General features: G+C 41.3%; 1 protein-coding gene across 5 annotated transcripts in view; it reads left to right on the top strand.

The window, feature by feature from the left end:
- The window catches only part of Ptpn13 (protein tyrosine phosphatase non-receptor type 13), a 176,488-nt gene that overhangs the window by 101,596 nt on the left and 49,652 nt on the right, over window positions 1-25,240 (top strand). The window contains exons 15-25 of one of the 5 annotated variants that reach the window (XM_036200763.1): window positions 105-257; window positions 2,044-2,226; window positions 5,470-5,632; window positions 10,391-10,805; window positions 10,946-11,040; window positions 12,797-12,853; window positions 19,385-19,474; window positions 19,903-20,010; window positions 20,176-20,307; window positions 23,645-24,099; window positions 25,015-25,161. In XM_036200763.1, the coding sequence (XP_036056656.1) occupies window positions 105-257; window positions 2,044-2,226; window positions 5,470-5,632; window positions 10,391-10,805; window positions 10,946-11,040; window positions 12,797-12,853; window positions 19,385-19,474; window positions 19,903-20,010; window positions 20,176-20,307; window positions 23,645-24,099; window positions 25,015-25,161 (1,998 nt within the window). The remainder of the gene's footprint in view (window positions 1-104; window positions 258-2,043; window positions 2,227-5,469; window positions 5,633-10,390; window positions 10,806-10,945; window positions 11,041-12,796; window positions 12,854-19,384; window positions 19,475-19,902; window positions 20,011-20,175; window positions 20,308-23,644; window positions 24,100-25,014; window positions 25,162-25,240) is intronic. The other 4 variants (XM_036200764.1, XM_036200765.1, XM_036200767.1 and 1 more) reach the window with 4 other exon arrangements.

Here is a 25,240-nt window from a genome sequence, read left to right as displayed (position 1 = left end):
GTAGAATCTCCTCTCTTGGCAGAGGCAAGAACGTCAAGGCAGGCAGAAGAGGCTTCACACCGAGTAGGCAAGTGGCGCTCTTACAGCAGCATCCTTTCTCCTAGGTCCACGGTGTGTCCTACTTCCGCCTGGAGCATTATCTGCCTGCCAGAGTGATGGAGAAGCTTGACCTGTCCTACGTTAAAGAGGAGTTACCCAAATTGCATAACACCTATGCAGGCGCTTCCGAGAAGGAGACCGAGCTGGAGTTCTTAAAGGTAAGCATGCAAGGTGACCAGTAATGGGCAGTGCCACGTGCTCAAAGTGAGCCAGAGTTGGAGGACACTTCTAAAATTAGGGGGCACTGTCTGACCCTCTGCAACCTCTGGCTGATTCCTGCCTAAAACTGGAGCAGTTTAATTCTCATTTGTGAAAGAGAAAATGGGATTCAAAGAAAACATGGTATTCCCAGGTCAGTAGCACTGTGAGGGACAAAATTCTTACTTTAATCCGTATCTATCTGGCTATTAATTCCATGTCTTTATCCTTTTCCATACTCTGAAAAATCAAGCTGCATCATAAAGAAGGAAAGTGAACTTGATGACTGAGTAGGTGTGAGATGCAAGTTCATGCTCATTCTAGAACTGTTGGTTCTTGTTTTAAAGATGTGAGTTAGTCCTTGTACTAGAGGATAACTAGTTCCTGTGGATGCAGAGATGCAGAGGAAATGGCTTACAGCTTGAGTGCCATCATCAGCTTCCTGTTAGCCTAGAAATAAAGTGCATTTGTCACAGAAAAGAAAGAGCTAAGTAAGCCTTGGTACAAAAAGTTTCTCTATTGAGAAAAAGAAACTTGGAGAACCTTGTCATGTTGCAGCAGCCCAGGGAGAATAGACCTTCTGTTTGCTGGTCCATAGTGTAGAGAGCCAGGCTTCTCAGCTTGCATCTTGGACGAAACGTCATTCACTGATTCACAACATCCTTAAAGTAGAACGTATGGTAAGAGAGCCAAAGTGGTTTGTTTTGTGGGAGTCACATTTAAAGTTAAGCTATGAACTGGATTTTCCGTAACCATTGTGTTCAGTACTTGCAAGAGCTAAGTAGCAGCATATATCTTTAGAGGAGGCCGTAGATTTCCGCCTCCCAAGTGCAGCTCAGGCCCTGGTCACCTCATGACAACACTGGTTCTTACTGCCTTTTCCATCTTAGCCCTTAGGTGAGACAGGTGAGAAATGATCAGAGTTGGACTCTTTAAAGATGGCTTTAGATTTATTTCTTATTTTTAATATTATGAGTATGTGCACTCATGCATATGTGTGCATGCTTACATGAGTGTAGGTGTCCACGGAAACAACAAGTGTCAGAGCCTCTGGAGCTGGAGTCAGGCCATTGTGAGTCACCCATGGGTGCTGGGAACCAAATCTCTGCAAGACAGTATGCGATCTTAACCACTGAGCCACCTTCCAGCCCCAGCATTATAATTGTAACTTGTCTTTCCTAATTAAATTTTTACTGACCACTTTCTCATGGTTTATTTTCCAGTCTTTGAACCTCTTTTTGATGTGTAGACATAACCCTTCAGCCTCATTCACATGATTGCCTCTTAATAAACCACATTTTCATTATGTATTACAGATTCCGGTCCCTTGTCAGATGCATGCCTTACATTTACCTGTTTCTCAGTTCATGTTTGTCTTTATGTCCTGTCATTGGGTTCTCATGACCAAGTCTCTGTTACTGCTGTGACTTCTTGTTACTTCTTAGAGGAAACTTGCTGATTCTTTGCATGTTCTTTATGCCCTCTCTAAGTGTTCTCAGCTGACCCCTGCTTACAAAGTTCCTCCGGTGTTAGACACCCCGCTCCTGTATTTAGGCCTGGGATGCATTTGGGTTTGTTTTCACATATCACATAAAGTGAGCATTGGGAATAGTCTTTTGGAATGTGGATCCCAAATGTTACAGCAGCATTGCTGAGAAGCCTGACTGCCATGCTGAGTACATTGACCCAAATCCAGCTCCTCCCTGTACACCACCGTTTATGGAAGTACACTCTCTGTTCCAACAGGTCTGCCAAAGGCTGACAGAGTACGGAGTTCATTTTCACCGGGTACACCCTGAAAAAAAGTCACAGACAGGAATCCTGCTTGGAGTGTGTTCCAAAGGTGTGCTTGTGTTTGAAGTTCACAATGGAGTGCGTACCTTGGTCCTTCGCTTTCCATGGAGGGAAACAAAAAAGATTTCCTTCTCAGTATGTCCATTTTAACTTCTTTCATTGTATTTTTAATTGATAGAATCAATTTTAATTGTAACGTATTTATTGACTTTCTTTAGTAAAGTTTACTTAAAGCTCTTTTTCCCTTTTAGTTATAGGTGGTCTTACTGAGATTTTATTTGTTTCTGTTGTTTTCAAGGCATAGGATGCATTCCTAACTAGTTATATGCTCAGTTAACTTGAGTTAAATTACAACCATGTTGAACTTTCTGTTATACGAAAACTACTCTACAGCCATAATTTCTCAGGTAGAGAAATACCCTAATATTTTTAAGACAATGGTCTTTCTTCTAATAAACCTGTTAAGCTCAAGAGTGGATCTCCTGTAGCAACTGTTACATGAGTCCAGAGATCTAGGCACTGTTGAATTTTATAAACTAGTCCCAGGACTTTCTGTAATTTTAGATTTTAATGTCTTCTCTATAGTGTTAAAATTAAGAAAAGTAATTTTTGTTTTGTTTTTTAAGACAGGGTTTCTCTGTGTATTTCTGGTTCTCTTGGAACTCATTTTGTAGACCAGGCTGGCCTCAAACTTGGAGATCTGCCTGCCTCTGCCTCCTGAGTGCTAGGATTAAAGGCATGTTTATCACCACTACCACCACCCACCTTAGAAAAGTGATTTTTTCGGAAAAGAACATGTTTAAAAAGATAGTGAACTCTAAATGAATTTTCTGATTTTGAATGTAGAAATCTGAATATTGAAGTATCATCTAGCAAACCTCAGATATGGACAAAAATGTGTTTGAGCATTTATTTTCTAATAGTATATGAGGATTACTGATATTTGGGCTGACATATGTTCTCACCACAATAAAGCTTGTAAGAGTGTAAAGGTTATTGTGCCTGACAGTTATGTGGCTTGAGCAGTTTGTGGGGCCACTGGCAGTGGGACCAAGATTTATCCCTGGTGCATGAACTGGCTTTTTGGAGCCCATTCCCTATGGAGGACGCCTTGCTCAGCCTCAACACAGGGGGAAAGGTTTTGGTCCTGACTCAACTTGATATGCCAGACTTTGTTGACTCCCCATGGGGGAGGCCTTACCCTCTCTGAGGAGTGAATGGGGGCAGGGTGGGGGGAGCTGGGAGAATTGGAAGGAGGGGAAACTGGTGGTTGGTATGTACAATGAAAAAAAAAAAAAAAAAACAACCCAAAACCATAAAGGTTATGCTGGATTCTGAACAATGTTTAACCCGGGCACCTCAAAGTCAGCTCTAAACCTAGGGACTAGTTTTCTCTTGTGAAATCTGGAAGTCCACTGAGATTATCAGATAACAATTCATCCTTTCAGGAAAGCCCAAACTACCCTCATCTTCCCAGAAGTGTTGAGACCAGGAAATTACCTGGATTTAATTTAGTTTCTTCAAGTGGAAATTGAAGTAGAGCAAGTGTTTGAAGGAAACTTAGGTCAGCAGTACTCTCTACCCACCTCAGCTCATGCCAGAGTTCCATTCAAACACCCAGCAGAAGCAAACATTCTTCTGATTTGTCTCAAGCCAGCACATTGTCTGCGATAACCCTTTTGTAACTGGCGTCTTTGCCATTAGCTGTCTATTCTGGGCCTAGTCCTGCAGCTCTCTTGACAATTCTCCTTTCCTGTTGCTACTCCAGTGAGTAGAGCTGCAGCTGCGCATATTAGTGTCGGTGTGAACTACCTGACCGTAGTTAACGTGGACATTTGTTAGGAAAAACATACCAACTACCCCAAGAGTTACTAGGTGTGCCCATAGTCTAGGTTCTAGTGATGTTACTATATTTTTAACCTAGTCTACTTGATGGGGATCTTTTTAACAAAGTAAAATCTGGTTCAGTCCCCAAGATTCATTACTGGCAATATCTACCTAGAATTTAAGAATGTTTCTCTAGTTTATCACATTTATTATAATTTATTTATATCGTCGCATTCTGTTTATAATATTTGCACATTTTTTTTCTTGATTGTATAAAGATCTTAAATGTAAATTTATGTAAGGAAAGTCTATTTATAAATCAATAAGGCCAGATTTTGTGAGCACAAGAGGCTTAGGTAAACACTCTTATTATAACTTTGGGCTCCTATTAAATTTGACTTTTCTGTGCCTATGTCTGTGTTTTGAAATAAAGATAATAGAGACTAATTTGTGTAGTAGGTAATAGGTAGTGTACAATCTAACTGCATTTAAGTAAGTGCCTATTATTAGCTATGGCCCCTGGCCTGTTGGATGTGTCACGGACCATCTGCAAGCCTTAGAGGCCACAGGTTCTGGGAGCCCTCTTCCCTGAGCTATATCTTTCAAGAAACAGCAGCCAAATAAAATTGATTTATTATTTTCCTACTTTTCTTGGATTTGGCAAAAAATAGCCATCTCTAAATACAAAATTATTTTAGTGTCTCGAGTTCACATCACTTGGTATCATTCCATTCACACATTTTCTTTTGTTTTCTGTTTTAATCCCCTCCTGGCTTTTTGTCTGGGATGCCGTGGGGTCACAACTGCCTAGACTAGTCTTGAGTTCCTAGAATCAGGTGACCCTCTTGCCTCATCCTACCATGTACTTAGAAATACAGGACATACCACCCCACCCAGCTACCTGTATTTCCATTAACTTCCCCAATCCACCATTCATACCACCCAGATTTTCCTTAACTGAATCATAACTCTTACCATTACTCTTAATTTTTTAAATGTCTTTTACATATATTCGGATACACACTTCCCTGAATACTGTCTTATGTAACCCTAGATACTTTTTTAAAAGATGTATTTGTTTTTATTTTATGTGCGTGAGTGGTATGCCTACATGAATGTCCATACCACCTGTGTGCTGTGCCTGTGGAGGCCAGAAGAGAGTGTCAGATCCCCTAACTGGGGTTATACTAAGTACTAGGTGTTAAAACCTGGGTCCTCTGGAGAGCAGCCCATGCTCTTAACCCATGAGCCGTCACTCCAGCCCCACTCTGGGTAATTTTTTATATTTCCCTTGATGATGAATAAAGTACATGGAATCTACAATTGCTGAAAGTGGCAGTTAATACTAATTTATTTACCAGATTTGTTTTGATTTAGAATTTTAGTTCCTATATTTGTATTTATGTTTATATGTGGTATCAGTTAAAGGGCACTTATACCTAATAACTGAAAATATAAATATATCTATTTATTGATAATAGGTTAGAATATTTGGTCATATAAAAGTCCCAGGAAGACTTTCTAGTTATAGACACCTGATTTCTATTACAGAAAAAGAAAATCACGTTACAGAACACGTCTGATGGAATCAAGCATGCATTCCAGACGGACAGCGGTAAGGCTTGCCAGTACCTGCTGCATCTCTGCTCTTCCCAGCACAAGTTCCAACTGCAGATGCGGGCGCGGCAGAGCAACCAAGATGCCCAAGACATTGGTAAGGAGAAGTGGGCTGCATCACGTGACTCTGGGATATAGGCATGATTTGTGCCACAGTTTTTTAAAAGAAACTCATAAAGTGTTTAGGATGAAAACTTACAGGGTATCTCTTTGTTAAGTGTCTAAATTAGATCTGTTGTCAAATCAGCTCACGATTCACTTGAAAAACTGCACTGCAGATAAGCAGAGACTTCAAAAGGTGTTTACAGGGTTTAACCTGTTTTAAACTTATAACTATGAAATGATGATATACAAGCTTTTTGACTAGTTTATTTCATATGTGTGTGTGTTTTGCCTGAATGTATATCTGTATACCACATGTGTGCAGGGCCCACAGAAGCCAGAAGAAAGTATTGGGTCCTCAGGAACTGTTGTTACAGATGGTTTTAAACCACCCTGTGTGCTGGGAATCAAACCTGGGTCTTACGGAAGGGCAGCTAATGCTCCTAACTGCTGAGCTATCTCTAAGATCTTAACAGACTATATATCATGTGGGCTCTAGGATACACATAACGTACAAGAGGAAGGTCTGAGCTCTGGAGAGGTAGGTGATCCTTTGTTTGGATTTGAAGGACAAATGCTGAATAGTCTGGAGATGAGTATGGGAAAGAACAAGTAATCAGGATGGGGGTGGGGGGGAATGGTACCTCTGCAGTGAAGTCAGGCATGGGAGTGGGAGATCACCACCTGCTAGTCTCATTTGGAATCATTCCTGTCTGGAAGCTATGATGAGTAACCATAGCAACCAGGATGATGGGTTTTCAGCTGCAAAAACAATCTGGTTCTCAGTCAGAGCTGAAATATTTAAAGCTAATTCTGCACAACCACATGTTGAGATTAAAGTGACTTGAAACCACTTCTTTCTGGTAAATCCCTACAGACTTTAGTGGATCACTCTGAAGTATGGGAGTGAAAGTTTAATAACATACTCCGGTGACCCATGTTTCTGAATTCTTTTCTGGCACTTTCATTCTGAAATCTTATAGAAACTTTTTCCTCTAGCATGGACTGGGGGATGGCAGACTGTAAGAAGATGTTTGACACCCCTCAGGATCTAAGTGGAGGCCATGTATTCTCCTAACATAAGGTTCTAGGAGCTTCTGTGAACCGACAGAATCAGTCTTTGGAAGTTGCATCTCTAGAATCTACATTTTCACTGAATTTCTTCTTATATAAATTTTAAAATATTATCTCCTTGGCTATTATTACATTACCTTTTATTTTCCTACTTTGCTTTGCTAAAAATTGTACATGCTTTTACATTTTTTTAAAGTACAACAAAGTACCAAACCGATTAAAGATATCAGCATTCCTACTTGGATCAATGTTCAGTACAAACCAGAACTGAACAATTGAGAGATCATACCGTTTTATATATGATAGAGTAGGAAGAAATCAGAAGATAAAAGTATGAGGTTGATCCTCTCTCTCTTCAACGTTTCACATGAAATGCAGCTTGAGTATCCCATATCCAAATTTTGGAGAGACTAGAATGTTTCTCATTTTGAAGTTTTTAAGAGTTTGGACTGTCTGCAAACACATAAGGAGATGCATGTGAGGGATGGGACCTAAATCTAAACAGAATCTGTGCCTCATCTTCACCTCACATGTGTGGACCTGCAGGTGATTTTATGCTGTTCTTAATGTACTGACTGAGACCTGTCAAATGAAGCCAGGCACTGAGTTTCTACTTGAAATGTCTGTTCAGTACTCAAAGTTTCAGCTCTTAGAGCATTTTGGATTTTGGATTTTCACATTAAGAGAATGTTTGACCTAAAGTTATGCACAATTCTTTCCTTGAGTAAAACTGCTGATACTCAAACCAGATTGTTACAGATCAGAAGGCCCAGGCATACTACAAAAGCTCTCTGTCTTAGTTCCTCCATCTGTAAAATTACTGTCGCAGTAATAATCTATATATCAAAAGGTCATTGCAAAGTACAAATTAGTCCACACCTGTAGAGTACTTTAAGCACATCTAGCAGACAGGGTTGAGGACACAGAGATGAATGGGAATGTACTTGTCTAGCATATATGAGGTCCCGGGTTCAGTCTTCATCACTGCGTTATCACTTCTCTATACCACTAATCAGCAGTAGTGGTACCACTAATACTTGTAGTAACAGTGGTAGTATGAGCAGCAGTATCACTACCACTGCCACTCTGCTATGTGCCTCTGTACCGTATGCCACACACCATATATCGTATACCATACACCCTGCACTATTAGCATGCCATGTATGAATGACCTTAGGGAAGAAACTGAATTTTCAGAGTCTCCTTTTCTTTCTCCACATACTCTGCATATTTACAAACTCAGTTCCAGACTTCAAATAGCAAGTTAGCCTTGAAGTCATGGAGAAAACACTCCAAGATGGTATTGTCTCTATACTTTCCCATATTTTATAAAACCTTCAAAGGAATTATGTCCCACTTTGAGTTGTGTTAGAAGTAGCCATGTACTTATTTACCTACCTGAACTAAACAAGTGAAAATTACTGGTATAATGCATAGGAGGTTGGTGGACTAACACATGTATGGCTACATATTAGTACTGGAAAATGATGATTCTCTAAAGAACCCTAGAGGTCATTAAGTCCCAGTTTTCCTAATAAGGAAATAAGTTCAGAGTAGAATGTGTCTCCCCTAATTAGATGATGGTAAAAATCCAGTGTGGGGTGCAGTGTTGGTCTTCTCACTCCTAGCAAGAGTTTACATATAGCTAACTAACTCTCATGGATGAAAAAATAAATCATTTATTTAGCACATACTATTAAGTAGTAACTACTAAGGAATAGCAGAAAAAATGGAGTCTATCTTCAAAAGAGCCTATGGGAAAGTCAACAATGTGAGGAGGCAGAGAATGCAGAGGAGACCCAGCTGGAGCAGAAGTGGATTAAAAGAAGCAGCTTGGGCAGGTGCAGGCTGTGTGCTGTGTACAAGCCAGCTAGGCTGAGAGCTTCAAGCTGACTCACAGCACCAGTGTCCCAGTGTCAGATTACAGCTCCTGCTGGTCTCCCTCCTGTTGGTGCACGCTGGGTCTGTTCCAGGTAGAAGGCAGTGGAGTTGATGAGATCAGCAAATGGTTGTGAGGCAGTGAGCTGTGGATGGACTTGAAAGGGGCAGTCCTTGATATGCTCAGGAGACAAAAACCTACTGAAGTGATCCCCCTTATTGCTGCCCATTTTAGATGATGAGGTGTTTTGCTATCACTGAGTTGACTGTTTTCTTCCTAGATTAAAGAGTCTTGTCATAGGAAAAGACAATAGGAATGTTTTCCACTCTAATAAAAACCCCATAAATTAAGTTTAAGATGATTCCGGTGATTCTTGGGTGTAGACAAAGATCTTGAATTCTGCTTCTGCCATAGACCAGGACCAGTGTTCCCTGATGACAATGAGGCATGTTAATTCAAGGTTCATTCCGATGCATGAATATTACTAATCTTCTCAGAAATAGAAGATGAGTGAGATGGAATCTAAGTCAGTAATCACAGCATTTTCTCTTTAAAAAGAAGTTCTTACACGGGGCGGTGGAGGCACACACCTTTAATCCCAGCACTCGGGAGGCAGAGGCAGGTGGATCTCTGTGAGTTTGAGGCCAGCCTGGTCTACCGAGTGAGTTCCAGGACAGTCACCAAAGCTACCAGAGAAACCCTGTCTTGAAAAACATAAAACAAAAACCAAAAAAAAAAAAAAGTTTTTCCAGCTGTTTGACATACTTGTCACACTTTACTGCAAATAGAGTGTACCCCTCTTTTACTGGTTACCACAGGACACAGAGAATGATTTGTGATATGGTTTGCCTAATTCACAAACAGCGAAACCATTTGAAGCTCTGTTCCCAGGCCTTGTTTACGAGTGATACAGTGGCTTTGCCAATAGCTTCAGACGTGAAAATCTGCAGTGATGATGTAAAATAACTCTGGCTTGACCTCAAGTTTTTCTAAATTTAACTTCTGAAAGCAGGCTTTAGGTCTTCCTTTAGTAGTAAACAACATGTAAACACAGTCAATCCCATGCTTATAGACACAAAAAGGGAAGACGATGGGGTCACTTGACTGCCCCTGGCCCTAGTGCCTCGTTAATTTGTAAAGTGGAGGTGGGAAGGTGGAGCTGGCATAGTAGTATAGTAGCATGAAAATTCGCCCTAGCGGTGTTCGGCTTATGACTGCATTATTAAGCGACAATGTATACAGCTTACAGTTGTGATGTGTTATCCTCACTAGCTTTTTGTGTATCTGCAGAGTGGTATGATATCTTCTCAGTCTATAGTAAGCTTTTTAAAAATATAGTAATCAAGGACGTCTTCTTTGGTAAAGCTCTCCTTTGCAAAGCTGCCTTTTCAGACATGGCAGCACATCCTGGTTTTGTCAACCCTTCTCCCCATTCTTAGTTTGCTGATATTTCAGCAGAAATACTGAGGGTTAAAAAGTTCGCTGTCAGTGTGGAAAGCCATAAGGAGTTTGGGATGTACCAGCCTAAGTCACAAACATCACAGGATAAAAGAGTTAGTAGGTGAAGTAAGAAATGCTTAGGCTCAGGCTGATGACACAAAGAGGATGGAGTGGTGTATGAAAGCCAGAACCCTCCAACTCCTTTCTAAAACCCTCAGGTGCCAACTTTGGAAGCTCCCAGCTAATGCTGGCCGTTGGGATGATTAAAACCTGCATGCTGTATATTGCCTGTTACAATAACTCTTCTCCTGAAGGTCCTGCAGTGTTTCCACCGTGTAAAGCAATCCTGTTTCCTTGTAGAGAGAGCTTCGTTTAGGAGCCTGAACCTGCACGCAGAGTCCGTTAGAGGATTTAACGTGGGCCGCGCGACCAGCACCGGCAGCCTGGCCAGCAGCACCCTCAACAGACTTGCCGTCCGACCCCTGTCAGTACAAGCTGAGATTCTCAAGAGGCTCTCCTGCTCAGAGCTGTCGCTTTACCAGCCATTGCAGAGCAGTTCAAAAGAGAAGAGTGACAGAGCTTCATGGGAGGAAAAGCCTAGAGGGATGAGTAAATCCTATCACGACCTCAGTCAGGCCTCTCTCTATCCTCATCGGAAACAGGTCTTAAACATGGAGTCCCTACCACCAGCCTTTGCGGAATTGGTGGGAAAACCACTGTACCCGATGGCAAGATCTGACACAGAGTCATTGGCAGGACTCGCAAAGCTTAATAAGTAAGAACGTGATTGACTACCCCACAGTAGCTACTTGTAAATTCCACAGTTCATGCATCTGTTTTTGTTAGACATTTTGTTATTTGCACCATCGTCTTCTCACATTGACACATCCCCCTGCCTTCCTTTTCCCTCTTCAGTTCAAAGTCTGTTGCCAGTTTAAATAGAAGCCCCGAAAGGAGGAAACATGAATCAGACTCATCCATTGAAGACCCCGGTCAAGCATATGTTCTAGGTCAGCACTGCCAAGCTTTCCTTTTCCTCCATAGCTCCTCTCCTAGTGAAGTGAGCAGATCCGTGTGACTGCCATCCTGTTGCTGTGAATTCTAATTGCTCAGACTGAATACTTAAAGTGCCTCAAGTAGAAGTCAGTCCCTGACTGAACTTGGGACTGCTTCATGCCAGTACTTCCTAGCTTCCTCTTGGTCACATAGCCATGGGCGTCCTCCAGAGTACCTGGGCCTTGCACACAGCGCTGCATGGCTTTCCCTGGCCTTCTCCTATGAGCCTGTGTGAGCAGGCTCTGAGAGTGCTGTTTTCCTTTTGAAGGATAAATTTAGGTTTCTTTCAGCTTAAAAGGATTGGAATAGCCTCCAGAACCTTTGATAACTTTGTCAAAACCTCTATGGTTGATAGATGGCAATTTTTAGTTAAGTTTTTTTTCAGATTTTACCAACTTGTTACTTGGGGCCTATTAATTACCTAGGCCTTGAAATTGTGTGACTCTGGGTGATGTTGTGTACTCCTGTAATCCCATCATGGAAGGAGACTGAGGTTATAAGATTGTGAGTTCAAGACCCACATAGCAAGGCCCTATCCCTATTAAAGGGGTGTATATGAAAATGTACCTACATGTGTGTGTGTATGTATACCTGAACACCACCCTATGTTGAATAGTTCTTTGCCTTGTGCATCTTAAAAGGGAAATCCAGTGAAGCCATTGTCAAGGAGAGTAGATATTTGAGCATAGAAAATGGAACTGTTGCTCAGCTGGGAGAGAAAGGAAGAGGATCCCTCTTCTTGTGTCATCAGATTCTACTGATTCCTCTCCTTCGACCACACTTTGTCCCTTATTACCAGACGTTAAAACTTAGTTTTTCATTTTGTAGTTGGATTGGGCGATACATTAAAATAAATGAAGTCACAGGAGAACTCTTTATTGTAGTTGATAGATATTTATGGCAAGCAACATGACTTTGTGGGTGGAGGCATTCACGTCTTTCAGAGGTTATACTATCATCAGTTTTGATCAGTGGAAAAGACTGAAGCAGATAAAACAAGATTATATCCCATAGGATAAACCTATATTGAAAATTAGGATAAGAGAGACTGAGTATTGTAGGAAATGATTTTAAAAGTATGTTTATATATAATGAGATCTTATGAGCTGTAAAATTATCCCACCTGGAAGACTTCATTCTCCATGGAAAGCCTGTGATATCAAGAGAGTCATGGCTGCCCACAGTAAATCCTGGATAGCCTGCTGTGGGGTGTGTGACTCACAGTCCAGCACCTGCAAGGAGGAGGCGAAGGGTTAAGGGCGTAAGGCCAGCGTCACCTATGTCGTACGTGTGAGACTAGCCTAGGCTATCTAGGATCAAAAATGAAATAAAACAAACCTATCAGATCTATTTTCAGAATTTTTTTATTTTATCCATTCTCATTGAATATTACATTTTCTTTTAACATTTGGACAAATATTTTTGAAACACATTTTGTTATAAATATTTCACATTTGATATATCTAACTGTCATTGTCAGAAACAACACATTTGAGTTTAAATATGTGGCCCTAAACAAGTTAATAAGCTTAATTATTATTTAGAAATAGTATGCCCTTTGTGATAAGACATTTCTCTCTCTATAAATCGAAGAAAACATTGCTGCCTTAATGTTTCATTGATTTTTGTGGAGTTTTCCAGAAAAAAAAATTTATTTCTGCAGTTTCTGACCATTTTATAAAATGTCTAATAATTTAATTTATACCACAGGAATGGCTTTGCCTAGTTCTGGAAAATCTTCATCCCAAGTACCCTTTAAAGACAATGGTAGGTTTACAAAATGTTTTCCCTCATTCCATCATATCCTTTCTCTTTTCTTGTACCTTACATAATGATCTGGGTATAATTGTGGAGACTTCATTCCAAGCCAAGGATTTCGGCCTTTGTCACAGTTGAAGACTGGGATGGCCATGTGGTGGGACCTGTGGTTGTGGCTGTTGCTGAAACAAGAATAAATGAGAGGTTAGGAAAGGACACTGCTTGGAAGGGTAAGGCAGTACCTTGGGACAGAGATAATTTTGAGGTGATTTGAAGGGGATGCTTGAGCTAAGTTGTTCTGTTGTTATTCAGGTACCAAGGGACTATACTCAGGACCTCACAGGAGGATTTTCTCATAGAAAACAGTAGAGATAAGCATTTCAGACCGAGGGCACAATCTGATTAGAGACTGGAAGCATGCAAAAATAATAGCAAGGTTGTTGGTGAAGCATATGGGGTTAGCATGAAGTTGGAGCACACAGTGGGACCAGTTTTAAGTCTTTTCCTGAATGTTAGGAGACTTTAAATGTGCATCTTTCCAATTTAGACACTAAGAGAAAAAAGCTGTAAAGAGATGGCCTACTGTGGACAGTGACTTGAGTCTATATTCAAACTGTGTGTAGTTTAGATTGAAAGTGTTTATCTTACTTGATCTTTCTAACAGCTTTATGGGTAGAATAATAGTCCCATTATCTACCTATATATATGTTTTACTCTGCTCAACTCTTACCCTTAAATCCTGAAAGCTGAATTGTCAAAAGCCTGTAAGAAACAAGCAGGTTTGCAAAGAAAGTTAATGATGTTATTGAGGCTGGTAAGACAGCTCTGTGGTTAGACTTGGTCTTGTCCTTGCTGAGAACCTGGATTTGGTTCTAGCATCCACATGGTTGCTCACAAAGGCCTGTAGCTCCACCTCCAGGAGCCCTGGGCTCCTTGGGCACCTGCACTCCCACACAAATGCTCACAGACATGCACATAATTCAAGAGAATATATAATGAAGCAGCTGAACTTGATGACTCAGTTTAGTTCTAATTTCCCTGATAGTAAAGACAAAAGAGGAAATTATGAAGTAAGGTCGAACTGTATAGAATTAGTGCTTTTGTAGGCTAAAACTTCAAGCACCAACATGCTCACATCTCATTCTCCAGTAGACATAAACGTACCAGTTATTCAAGAGAATAAATTCATGTTGGGAGTAAAATTGTTTCAAAAACTATAAATCTAGATGTTGTCTTAAATACTTATGGGAAGTGAAGAAGAATTTTTTATCTCCATTACAAATCCTCAAAAAGGCTGGAGGCATGTCCTAGGAGTCAAACTAAATAAGATTGTACACGGACCTCCATCACACAGACTTCTTACATGGACTGAGTTTTGATCACTTGCAAAGCTCACATAGTTTCCCTACTAACATGTCTGCAGTCGTAATAATGTGGATTAATGGTTACTAAGACTTTATATTCTCATTTAGTCCCCACAATACCCCTATCTGATGGGTGCTAATGTTATTTCCTTTCCACAAATGAGAACCCAGAGATCAGCTCTGCAGAAGACTGCAGTGCTGGAGAGCAGTGAGTCATGATCTGAATGCAGACAGTTTGTGTCCAGAGACCAAGCTCCAGTCCACTCTTGAGACCCTCCTGGCGTGACACTGCCTAACTACTAGAAATAGGACATCTCCCTGCTAAGCTTGGGGAAGGGTTTGCTAATAATTGCTCTGTGATGATAGCACACAGGTGTTGTGATTTCAATTCTGATAGACAAGAATGTGAATATGTACCAAATATCCATGAGCATATACAGACCTAAGAAATTTTTCTCTCTAAATTTTTAGAAGCCTCATCTCACCATCTAGCCTGAACAGAAGGGCCGGTCACCTACCTACAGAGGGACCTAGTCTGTCTTTTTTTTTTTTTTTGAATTCCTTTTGAACCTTCCCAACTAAATTCAATTAAAACTGTTGAGAATTCGAATTTTCAGCTAAGCAGTGGTAGTGTACACCTTTAGTCCCAGCACTGGTAGGCATAGGCAGGTGAATGAATCTCTGTGATTCATCAAGGCTAGCATGGTCTACATAGTGATTTCCAGGGTAGCCAGAGGTACATAATAGACTGTCTCTAAATGGATGGATGGATGGATGGATGGATGGATGGATGGATGGATGGATGAAGTTCTCCTGGTCCAGTGTAACATAGCCAGTGCTAATTATCACCTTATGGCCAGTTGCTAATGCCAGGTAAGACAGTGTTCAAGGATAAATGAAATTCTGTAGTTCATACTTGAACTTGCTCAGATGTCAAGGCCATTGTGATATCAAATGCTAATCTTCCTGTTAGTAAGATTCAGTTAAAATACCTACAAACCTGAACATGATAATTAAAAATGAAAGTTCAAAGTGCCCTTAAAAACTGAGCAGACAGGAAAATTCACTCGATGCATAAGAGGTAAACTGAGGAATGAAAGGAACCTAAATATTTGCCTACACCAAGCCTTTTCATTCTGTGGGTTGTATGGGCTCGATAGATGGTACATAACCAACTGTCTGAACTACTATGTGCTGACACAGAAATTACAGAATATACTTTCCATCATAATGGATAGCAGATGAAATAGTGTAACAGAACTGGGCGTGGTGGTGCCCATCTTGAATCCCAGCACTTGGGAAACAGAAGCAGGTGGGTCTAGGTCCAGTCTAACCAAGGTACACAGTAAGACCCTGTCTACAAACAAACAAACAGAGAATATAACACAACAGTTCAAAGAACCTGTTTTTATACCAATATGGTGCCACTGGCCCACTAGCCCCAAGATTTGAAGTAGGTCTCTTCCCTGGGGTAACGTTACCCAAAGCATCTTCACATTGGCTCTTCCGTTCAGTCAGCCTGAGGCTGCCTAATGTGGGCTAAGGTGTAGTTTATAACTCAAAGAATGTGTTTTCCTCACCTAGAAAGCAGATGAAACATTATTCAGCTTACAGAAATCTGCCTCCAGCCAGGCTTTTGCCTTTTCAGAAGAAAGACTAACACTAGGTGTTTAGTCATGAGTGTTGTGACTAAAGACTGTGTAGCTTCCACAGGAACTTCTGAGAGATGAGCAGGCCCTAGTGCAAGGGCTCACACACCATCCTGTCACTGTTTTCCAGCTAGACGTGACTGGGTATAGCACAGGCATGTTTACTTAAAGAACTGGAAATTTCAATAAGATTCTTTACTTTTAAATAGTTGAAAAAATGCTGTATTTATAATACATGCTAGTAGGAAATGGAACTATTTTGGGGATTTAATAAGTCCTCCTTATATTCATTCATCTGTGTTTGTTTTCATAAAGTTAAAATAACCCAGAACTCTCTTCATAAATGAAGCACAAAGAGACTCAGTAGCCCTGGTTGTTGCCTAGCACTGCAGATAACTTGGTTTGCACAGGCACAACATCTGTGTACAGAGAACTGAAGGGAGCCACACTCGGCTTGTACGGACGCTGATGTGTTAGCACGGGGCGGGGGTTGTTTGTGTGTGTGTGTGTGTGTGTGTGTGTGTGTGTGTGTGTGTGTGTGTGTGTGTTTGCAGAGAAACCTTCCATTTCTAATCAAGGGTTCCTTCAACTCCTGCTGCGCCATCTACTCGGGAGTGCCCTACCTGCTTCCTTGACATCACCTCCTTCATACCCAGAGGGAGATGCTGTCCAGGCTGTCACTCTGCAGCACTTTCCAGGACCCCTCTCCAGTCCTGACACCTGCTTTCGGAATGCAGACATCTGATTGACGTATTTTCCCTTTTATTATGAATGTGGGGTTTTTCTGACATTATTAATAGTCTGTTTTGCGCTAAAGCTAGAGCTTGACCTCCTCACACTTGCTAGCAGCTCTCATACCCATTGCCTTGCTTTATTTCGTCAAAATGCCTAATGATGGGTGCTGATAGGAAAGTTGCTCAGTAGATATTTGAAGGATAGTAAAATAACCAAAATGAGTAAGTGCTGAAGTCACAGTCAAGAATTTTTGAGTAAGCAAGCTCTGTTGTTTCTAATTAGGGAGATATGCACAAACATACACATAGGCACACACACGCGCACACACACACACTATTAACCAGATGAGTGTTACAATTAATTAATCCTGTTACCAGCCTGTCAGAGGTGGAAGTGAAGAAACTGCCCATCTTCTTTGAAAGAGGGCTTAGTGACTCCTCACAGATACCTCATAAGAGGCAAGAATACTTTGTATAAACCAGGTGGACTTTTTTCCTCACAATTGTGAGTAGAGTCTCCATTTAAAACCTTGCAGGGTTACATGCCTTTTCTATTCTTAAGCCACAGTAAATAAAAGTACCCTGGAATCCATCATTTCCCCCTAGTCTAATTTTTACTTTATCCTGTCCATACTGCCGGGGAATTCGTTTTTCTACTAACTGCATGCATTTGGATTTACCAGGTGCCACAGAATGATGAATCTCGTCAGTTTCTAAATCTCCAAATTCCTATGCACCAAGAGTTTAATTCTGAAAATTGAGGGGGCAAGGGTGGAAAATTCAAAGCGACTTACTGTGCAGTTACTTTGCAGTATACTTTGATTATGTCTGCGGTATTTTCTTAGCACCTCAATTAAATACCTTTTTATTTCTGCCATTACTGTGACCTTACTCTTGTCTGCTTTATTTTGTTTTGGGGTCTTGCTCTATATTGTTTTATTTTTTTTTCCAACTGAAAACTAAAGTTATTGCACATTTCAGGAAAAAAAGAGGCTGTTTAGACAGGTTATCAAAGCTGTTCAGGAGCCAGCTGGCGCGTTTGTCTTAGTACTGTCTGATATAGATGGATCTTCGGAGCCTTATCCAGTGATGTTCTATGTGATGTCATCAGAAAGTCATCAGAGGCCACACTGCTGCCACAGTTACCCATGACCAATAAATTCTAGTTGTAAAGGGATTTGTGAGCTACTGACAGATCAAATGTGTTTAGATGGCCCTTCAGACATGAGGCTAAAGTCACTGCTGACAGGAAATAATGGTTCTGGTTTCCTCGGAGTAAAAGAATTTATTTCTAGACTTTGAAGTGTCGATTTTTATTCCTTAGGCATCAATACATATTGTGTGTGTCAATTCCTATAACATATTAACACTAATTTAAATCCATGCCTAGTCTTACATGTCGGAACACACAGCACAAAAAGATCTGTGCTGAATGGTTTCAGTTACTAGAAAAATGTGTGTAGAGATTTAAGGAATTTCTGGTTTATGTTTCAATGGAGACATAATCTCTGGGTTTTAAATTGGAAAATTCAGTTTATAAAACTATCTTTCTGAATGTTAAAACTTACCACCATGCCCACCTTCATACACCGACCGGCTGACTCTGCAGTCCGTATTAACAACTTATTTGTGTGCATGCCTGTATATGTTTGTATGTCTGTGTGTATATGTGTTTCTCTATGTGCTTGAATTTTTTAATATGCTTGACTAATGTGGCAATTAAGTGTTGTAATTTACTGGTTTAATTAAGATGTTTGCAAGTGATAAGGAAAAAGTAAGAAGAAATTAGAAAAAGCAAATTGCATTTCAGATGTTGAAATTCATGTAGATAATTAACTATCCTGGCCTAAATATTAAGTCATTATTCTGGATGGTGACAGCAGCTATAAGATGAAGCATATTAAACTGTTTATTCCTCAACAGCAGATGATGGTGGGAAACCTTTAGAGTGTAGATATGATAGACTGGTTGTTGCTTTAACATAAAATCCCCACAAAAGGTGGGTTTTAAAAACTAAGTCCAGTTTATTTTTATTACTGTTTTATTCAGGTGCTCACTAATAGTATTTTACTAATTTATAAATAATATATCAACATATTGGAGGGAATTTATTTTATTTTCTTTTTTAGAGATAGGATTTCTCAGTGTAACAACCCTAGCTGTCCTGGAACATTCTCTGTAGACCAGGCTGGCCTTGAACTCTCAGAGATCTGCCTGCGTCTGCTTCTTGAAATTTTTATTTTATTTTTCTTTTATGTGTATGAGTATCTTACCTGCATGTATGTCAATAAAGCACATGTATGCAGTGCCCCCAACAGCTACCACATGGGTGATAGGAACCAAGCCCAGGTTCTCTGCAAGAGCAACACATACTTTTTGCTGTTCCAACTCTTCAGGCCCTGAGAGAACATTTTAGTATGATAATTGTCTGATGTTGTCTACTGTGAGGCAACAGAAAGGTGAACTCAGAACACCTGATGGTCCAGTGCCTCTGCAGTGGTGCCTGGCTGGCTCTTGGCACTCCCCAAAGCATTTGTCCCTTGAGCTTCAGACACTCATTTGTGGATGAAGCTTACTGTTTTAAGAGGAACTGTTTAGAAGGGATAAATGTGGTGCAGTTGCTTATAGATGATAAATCACTATAAAGTGCTAGCAACTGTGGTGATCTGAAGTTCATTTTTAAGTGCTCAAGCAGAGCCATTAGTACTTCGTTACTGTTTAAGTTAGAACAAGCTGGTAGTCCTAATGCCTCAGTTTATTCTGTTTTCTTTTTAAATTGCAAACTCTTCATAGATACACTGCACAAAAGATGGAGCATTGTGTCTTCACCAGAAAGGGAGATCACGCTGGTGAACCTGAAGAAAGACGCAAAGCATGGCTTAGGTGAGTTGCCCTGAGAATCCGCGGGCGGGGGAGCAGCTCTGGCCCCAGAGCCCCTGGCCACACCCTCCCCTTCTCTTGTTCTTGTTCATCTACCTCTCAGCACGCAAACAGGTGGGTTTCACTGTGACATTTTCTAATTTATGGACTATTTGAAGTGCTGCTTCCTGCCCCTGCCCTGCCCTTAACCTACCCCCTACTCCCCCTACCCCCCAGTCAGTGATGACCGAGATGCTGACTGCCCACTTCCGTCCACCCTGCTCCACACCTTGATCACCAAATGCCAAAGACAGTGTGCAGTGAATACTTCTCACAGACTTGCATCATTTTATCTAAGCGTCTGTATTTGTTTCAAGTGAACAAAGCATGAGTCATTGAAAGAACCAATATCACTTTAAAAAAAAAAAAAAACTTAATGTTCTGTTTTACAGGATTTCAAATTATTGGTGGGGAAAAGATGGGAAGACTGGACCTAGGTGTGTTTATCAGTTCAGTTACCCCTGGAGGACCAGCTGACTTGGAGGGATGCTTAAAGCCTGGTACTTTACATTTTGATGATTTCCTGTGTGCTTTCTAATACATGAATTTGGACAGAGGGCAAAAGTAAATTTAAGCAAAGCAAAAATGATGAGAAAGGGTGAATTTCTAAGATTTACCATGAGTCTTGCCTTGTTGTTGAAAATACTGGATTGTGCACTTTTCAGGAGACCGCTTGATATCTGTGAACAGTGTGAGTCTGGAAGGGGTTAGTCACCATGCTGCAGTTGACATTCTGCAGAATGCGCCTGAAGATGTGACACTTGTCATCTCCCAGCCAAAAGAAAAGCCATCCAAAGGTAATGCTGTGGAAGGTCCATCGTAAGTACCTCAGTGCTGGCCCGGGAGATGCATGTCAGCTGTTTATTTCCCTTCTGCAAGTTCCACACATGCTTGTCCTGGTGCTGCAATTCATGCATCAGTATAACTTTTTCATTTTGAGATTTTTTTTTCTGTATCACTCGTCTTCAGTAGTATGAACAAAAATGAATTTAGTCATGTAAAATTGATGTCATTTGTTTTTCCATATCTTGTGGTGTGCCCTTTCTTCTTCGTCCCGTGAGAATTAGGCCTTGCTGTCATGTGATTGATGTAGTTATGTAATACTTACCTGTAAAGTCCTGTCCAAACGTCAACTTTATGAAAAGGAAAATGACAAATCAGAAATTTAGTAAAACCAAGAACCATGTTCTTGATGCTGCTTAAAGAGTAGACAGTAGTCTCCATCATCCTGCCTCCCTCATCCTGACCCCCTCATCCTGCTTTCATCACACAGAATTCCTAAGAGTATTGGTGAGGACAGCACATCCTGAAACTCCGCATGTGTGTGCTAAACAGTGCCATAGGCAATAGCCAGGCACCAGTCCACAGTCTCCACTACCCAGACTTCCCACCTCGACAGAGAGCAAATGGTAGAAATTTAAGTTATATGATTAGTACAGTTCAGGTACATATTAAGAATTTTAAGTGTCCGATTTGCTTGTCATTATTAATTGTATTTTTCAAAAATAGCAAAATGCTAGATATTATGTAAGTTACTTCCATCCTTGAGAATATGCTAAAGAACTTAAAATTAGACCAGGCATTGTGGCATGTGCCTGTAATCCCAGCACTTGTGAAGATGAGGCGGAGGATTGCCACAGGCTTGAGGCCAGTTTCCACTACATAACGGTGGCCAGGTCAGCCAGGGCTGCGTTGCAAGACCCTATCCCAACAAGCTGGAATGAAAGAAAAAAAGAATTGAAAATAGTTTAGGTAAATTGTAGGTGTAATTTAGATGCTTGGCTAAAAAGTGCAAAACCAAACTTTCATGCACTGTGCTGTGCTGTGGCGTGGTTTCTTAATTCGGGCTATGATTTGTTTGTTCTTGTATTTGGTAACTATTATACATGTGTGTGCATATGTATGAAATATGTCATGCACGTTTTAAGTATTATACATGCATTTGTTTACTATAAACACTGCACACTCCAGCACATGCAAGAGCCTTCCACTCCTAACTTCCTCATTTTACATGAAGGATGGAGGCGGCAGTTGGAAATTAGTAGCGTACCTCTGAGTTCCAGGCAGCCAAGAGCTCTCTTTTTATAGCAGAATGTTGAGCCCCATTTTTCTCCATTGCTTTCGATGGGGTTGGGGGTGAATTCAGAGTAAATGCACTCCCTTAACTCCTCCTCCAAAGGAGTTTAATTTCTTTTAACAGATGTTCTATAGAAAAGATGTTCATCTGTTCAGGTATCTATTGAGTGTGCAGAATGTACAAGATACAAAACCACTGCCTTTGTGGAAATTAAACTTTTGTCAGGGAGATGAGTATTTAAGCACCCAGTAGACAGATGTGTAGGCATAACTGTGCTGGGAGAGGTAAAGCTGACAGAACAGCCCTTGATGGAAGAACGTTACCTAATATGCAGACCAGAGAAGGGCTGTTTGTTTGTTTTATCCAGATTGAAATGTGATTATGTAAACTTGTTCTTCACAAAGCTAGATTAATTTTATCAGGATGTGACGGGTCACGAGTGTCACTTAGAAAAAGACAAAAGTTAGACAAGCTACAAGCTTTACCAGTGTGTACTTCAGGCTTTCTTTCTCAATTATGTCACCAAAGAGAGAAGTCTTTGTCTTGGTCCATTAGATGCCACTGTAACTGAATACCCTCACCCGGTTACTTCTGTGGGGACAGTCTCACTTTGTAGCCAGCTTTGCCTGGAGTTCACTATGTAACACAGGCTGTCCTGAAGCAGCATCCCCCTGCCCTCACGCCCAAAGTCTGCCATTGCTGGCATGTTCCACCATGCTGGGCACAGATCGCTTTCCTACAGCTGTGGACACTGGGAACTGAAGGTCGAGGCCCTGTGGGGGCGGGGGAGCTTCTTGCTAAGTCATCTCATGGCAGAGCTTGTGCACAAGAGACACTGGAGCCACAGTAAAGCCATGCTCACACTGGCAGTGACCCACTCGTTGGGGTGGAGCCGCATGGTCTTAACACGTCCGTGGTAAGCTGCCTCAGTCTCCAGCACATGCACTTGAAGGGCACATTCATATTATACCAGTTCCCTCCCCCTCTCTCTGCCAATTTCTTTAAAGGGACATATTAAAATGAACTTAATTTATATAAATCACAAAATATGTACTAAAATGTTTTGCTCCATTTCCTGAAGGAAACTGTCTGATGTCTATGTTGTCTTCTATGTTGCTGGTATTTAAGTTTACCAATTTTGAGCTTCATGAATGTATCCATCTTCTTTTTTTTTATTAATAGATTCTCTATTCATTCTACATACCAACCACAGATTCCCCTGTCCTCCCTCCTCCCACCCCTCAGTCTTCCCCTCCAATCCACCTCCCTATTCCCACCTCCTCCAAGGCAAGGTCTCCCCTGGGGAGTCAGCAGAGCCAGGTACATTCAGCTGAGGCAGGTCCAGTCCCTCCCCTACACCAAGACTGCACAAAGTGTCTCCGCATAGGCACTAGGCTCCAAACAACAAGCTCATCCACTAGGGACAGGTCCTGGTCCCACTGCCTGGGGGCCTCCCAAACATTTGAAGCTAATCTGTCTCACTTATCCAGAGGGCCTAGTCCAGTACCATGGGGGCTCCTCAGCTATTGGTTCACAGTTCATGTGTTTCCACTAGTTTGGCTAGTTGTCTCTGTACTTTTTCCAGTCATGATCTCATATCTCTTGCTTATAGAATCCATCTTCAAATGTGGCATTGTGTTTTATATTTTGAGAAATATTACAATTCATTTAATTTTCTGGGCACTGGGCTCATTCTTTTAATCCTAACACTCAGTAGGCAGAAGCAGGCAAATCTCATGAATTTAGTGCCAGCCTAACCAACATAGCAAATTCCAGGCCTTGTAGACATAGTGAGAGAGACCCTGTCTCAAAAAAATTGTGTGTGTGTGTTTATAAGCCATGTGTGTTTGTGTGTGCATGTCTATGTGCATGTATGTATATGTGAATTTGCGCATGTGTATGTCTGTGTGTGTACATGAGCCATGTGTGCATGTGTGTGTGTGTGCATGTATGTGCATGTGAATTTGTGGCTTATGTGTATGTCTATGTGTGAGTGTGTATATGTAGGCATGTGTATCACTTGACTATTGTTCTCTTTGTTGGATCTTAACTTTTAGTGCCTTCTCCCATGCATTTTGCCAATGGGATGAAAAACTACATGAAGAAGCCTTCCTACATGCAGGACAATGCTACGGACCCTTCAGAGGACCCGCCCTGGCCACGGGGCACCCTCAGGCATATCACAGAGAGTCCTTTGGGGCTGTCCGGGGGCCTGCGGGAAGGAAGCCTCAGCTCCCAGGACTCCAGGACTGAAAGCGCCAGCTTGTCCCAGAGCCATGTCAACGGCTTCTTCGCTGGCCACTTAGGTTCCCGAGGCTGGCAGGAGTCACAGCATGGCAGCCCATCTCCATCTGTAACGTCCAAGGTCATGGAAAAGATTTTCTCTGGCAGTAACCGAAGCAAAGCTAAAAGGCCAGGCATTTCTGACACAACTGAGCTCTCTGATCACGGTGATTCCGACGCAGATGATGCCACTTATGCCAGCAACCGGGATCATCCAACACCACAAAAGGCATGATTTAATTTTAATCCTTGGGGGGCGGGCACTTGTTGATTTAACTGCAGAAAAATGATAAATCTATTAGAGAGTAGTATAACCTACTCAATGTTGGCATGATTCTGGCAAGGAAGAGCAGCTTATGTCTTCAGCTGCTAACTGCTGCTGAGTTCGATGCTAATTTGCAGAGCAGTAGAGGCTTTGAATACTAACCCTGAAATAGCTATGCTCAGATTAGGACTCATCTCCTATAAGTTAGTCATCACTCACATACGTAACACATGTCAATAAGAGAACTCTGAACAACTGCTCAGAAATAGTTCATGGGATGGATAGTTGGAGTTGCCATGGAGAACCTAAGTTCTAGGGTGACAGTACCAGCAATGGAAACAGCTCATTCTAGAAATGATAGGAAAATAAGTTCACATTTGCAAGAAGGTTTAGAGGGCAAGTCATAGCTGTTGTTCACTAAAAATGCAGTATTCCTCACAAGAGCCTCTGCCTTCAGAAATAAGGCTTAGCTATTGCTCCCTTTTTAGACTGAATTTGCAAACATAAGCAGAGTAACTTAGGTAAGTCAGCTCCCTGGTATACATGTCTTTTAAAGAGCGTGTCTGTACTTCACAAACTCAGGAACAGAAGAAGCAAGGGGCACAGGCTCTTCTTCCAAAGCTAAGTTCTAAGTGGGTTCTAGGATTCCCTCTACCTTGGCTAGCTTCACTTTCTGGTGTAAAGTACCTAGACCGTAAAGTAAGAGTGCCCTGAACTGGGAGTGTCTGGAAGGTCTCCTGGCCTCTGTGCTTTTGGTGTCTTCTATTTCTTAATACCTTGCTTTAAAAGAACCCCCCCCCCCAAATACTTGTTTCCACTAACAGTTCATTTCGTCTCTCCTTAGAAATCTTCTTTTGTTTGTTTGTTTTCTTTGTTAAGGAACCTTCCTCCTCAGTGAATCCATCCAACAAAATGAGCTTTAAAACGCTCTCTGCATCACCTCCTGAGCCTGGAGAAATCTTTGAGGTTGAACTGGCTAAAAATGCTAACAGCTTGGGAATAAGTGTCACGGTACTGTTTGCCAAGGTTTTTGAGTTTTCTCTTCTTCCCTTGCAGAAGTTGGTTGTAGCCCAACTTGCTAGTTGAATTATTTTGCTTCAGATGG

Source organism: Onychomys torridus, chromosome 10 (assembly GCF_903995425.1).
Source record: "Onychomys torridus chromosome 10, mOncTor1.1, whole genome shotgun sequence".
NCBI lineage: Eukaryota > Metazoa > Chordata > Mammalia > Rodentia > Cricetidae > Onychomys > Onychomys torridus.
This window is presented reverse-complemented; position numbering and strand designations above follow the sequence as displayed.